Genomic DNA, 2,127 nt, shown 5'->3' with positions numbered 1-2,127 from the left:
TTTCTGATTCTGATTCTGATATAAGTCTGTATTTTATTCTTCAAATAATTTCTTATGGAAACAAACTAGGATTATTTAGATAATCTGTAAAGTAGATATTCTAGATAAGAATACTACAAAACGCTGACAAATTGCACCACTTTTACAGATTTTTTTTCTCGTACCTCATTATTTCTTTCACACTTGCTTTGTCGAAATTCGGCTGTGCCACAAAAAGGTGGAGGAAGAGTGTGTTCAAAGGCTGCAGAGGGAAGAACAAATAGCCAGTTTTTCTCAGTTCACTTTCATTTCACATGATCTAAGTAACAGCTTACTTCAAACCTTAAACAGTGAAAAAGTCTTAGTATGAGTATATAGCCATATTAGTTCTGTTGGTGCCAAAGATGCATGTGATCCTGTTCAATTAAAAACTATTAGCACACATAAACAGTATTAATCTTGATACAGACTGTGCATTTTTTACTCCTGAAGTGTTTCTGCAGGAAAGGTTCCCAGCGATTCTGCTCCACCAAGTCTCCAACAGGGTGATCGAAGAAGGAAGCGTGGGCCAGAATCTCTTCCTTTTCATTGGCCAGAGTCACAGCCAGATTGGCTTTCTCTCTGGAAGGTGAAGAAGCGTAAGGGGGGAAACAAGAACAAGAAAACCATATAAAGATGACACTGACACTTCCTCAGTTACTTTTACTTTAAGTTTATAATATTTACTATAATTACTTACAAGGCCAGATTCCACAGTCTATGTAAATAGTTCAAACTACTCATGCAGGATAAATAATCCACCGTCAGCTCCACCTGTGTGCTTTTCGTTTCACCAAAATACAGTTAAACACACTGCTTTCATGAGTGTTTGCAATGAACCAAATGGAGAGAGGACTTTTTTTTTTTTTTACATCTTTTTACAAAAGAAAGGGATCAAATTACTAACCTTTAGTTGTTTTCACTATTAAATTACAGAATAAGTAATACAATTAGATTAGTGCTAGTATAACAAAATGGATATCCCCCCCAAAAAATGGGCATCTAACCAGAAAGTACAAACAGAAAATCACATTCTAGATACATATTAATGAACGATACTAGGAAACATACACAGAATGAATAATAAGCCAATATGGACTATGTGACTATGATATGTATGAATACAAATCTCAAAAATAAGCCTTTATTTGCAGTCAACAATTAACTTTGGGTCAGTGTTACGTAACAAGTGAATTAACATTAACTAAATAGATAAATCAGATAAAACTTCCTTTGGCATCATCAGCATTTGTTGTTATTAAGGCCCCTTGGTGACTTACAGGTATTTACTGTGTGCCTCTATACAGAAAGCTTGTTCATTACTGTCTGGTCTCTATACTAAAAGACACTGAAATGTGTATTGTCTTACAGAAGATGAATTACATTGACCCTCCCAAAACACGCCAGAGTTGAGGGGCCGATGAGGCTGTCAATCCCCTGAGCATCCGCTGATTCGCTTCTTCTGACGGCCACAGCTTCCTGCTGGCCGCCGGCTGAAGTTATAGTCCTCATCTTCACTCTGTCAGCACAATCCCGACAAACAAAAACAGCAGCAGCCAAAACAACAACAACAACATCGACGACGTTAGTTAAAGAAACTTAGCCTCAATGTCTAAATGAACAACTGTTACGTAACGTTACCTGTTACGGTCCCTTGTAAACTACAACGTTTGAGCTATGAGCGAACACAAACTCTGTAACCATAGTAGCACAACGCTGCAGCAGAGGGTCAATGGGAACTCCAGATGGGATTTACGGCTCTTTGAAGGGAGTCGGATCTTGAGGAGCCGTTCCTTTCCAAGAGCCGTTCAAAAAACTGGCTCATTTTTTATACTTATTTTTTTTTTTAAGCTAGCCTGGGGGTTACAGAAGCTTATTGCATTCACTTGGAAAAAAAACAAACTTTTTTTTTGTTTGTTTGTTTTTAAAATATTTTTTGCTGTTTTTCTTACAATTTTTTTATTTTCCTGTTTTTCTGAGTAATTATTTTCCTGTTTTTCTGACTAATTTTTTCCCCTGTTTTTCTGAGTAATTCTTTTCCTGTTTTACGGAGTAATTTTTTTCTGTTTTTCGGAGTAATTTTTTTCCAACCTGCAAGTGACTCCCATG

The 2,127-nt window shown here is 36.6% G+C and overlaps 1 protein-coding gene across 1 annotated transcript in view; it reads right to left on the bottom strand.

Annotated features, from left to right (window-relative positions):
- The window catches only part of cfap61 (cilia and flagella associated protein 61), a 32,789-nt gene extending 31,254 nt beyond the window's left edge, over window positions 1–1,535 (bottom strand). Inside the window, exons 1-3 of the mRNA XM_035678927.1 lie at window positions 1,388–1,535; window positions 450–600; window positions 165–241 (exon numbers count right to left, since the gene is read on the bottom strand). Of these exons, the coding sequence (XP_035534820.1) occupies window positions 165–241; window positions 450–600; window positions 1,388–1,530 (371 nt within the window). The 5' untranslated portion in view covers window positions 1,531–1,535. The remainder of the gene's footprint in view (window positions 1–164; window positions 242–449; window positions 601–1,387) is intronic.
- Between the last annotated feature and the right edge of the window lie 592 nt (window positions 1,536–2,127).

Source organism: Morone saxatilis, unplaced genomic scaffold, assembly GCF_004916995.1.
Source record: "Morone saxatilis isolate NCDOM2014 unplaced genomic scaffold, NCSU_SB_2.0 Contig7, whole genome shotgun sequence".
In the NCBI taxonomy this organism is placed as follows: Eukaryota; Metazoa; Chordata; class Actinopteri; family Moronidae; genus Morone; species Morone saxatilis.
Note: the sequence above shows the minus strand (reverse complement) of the source record. Positions and strands in the feature narration are given on the sequence as shown.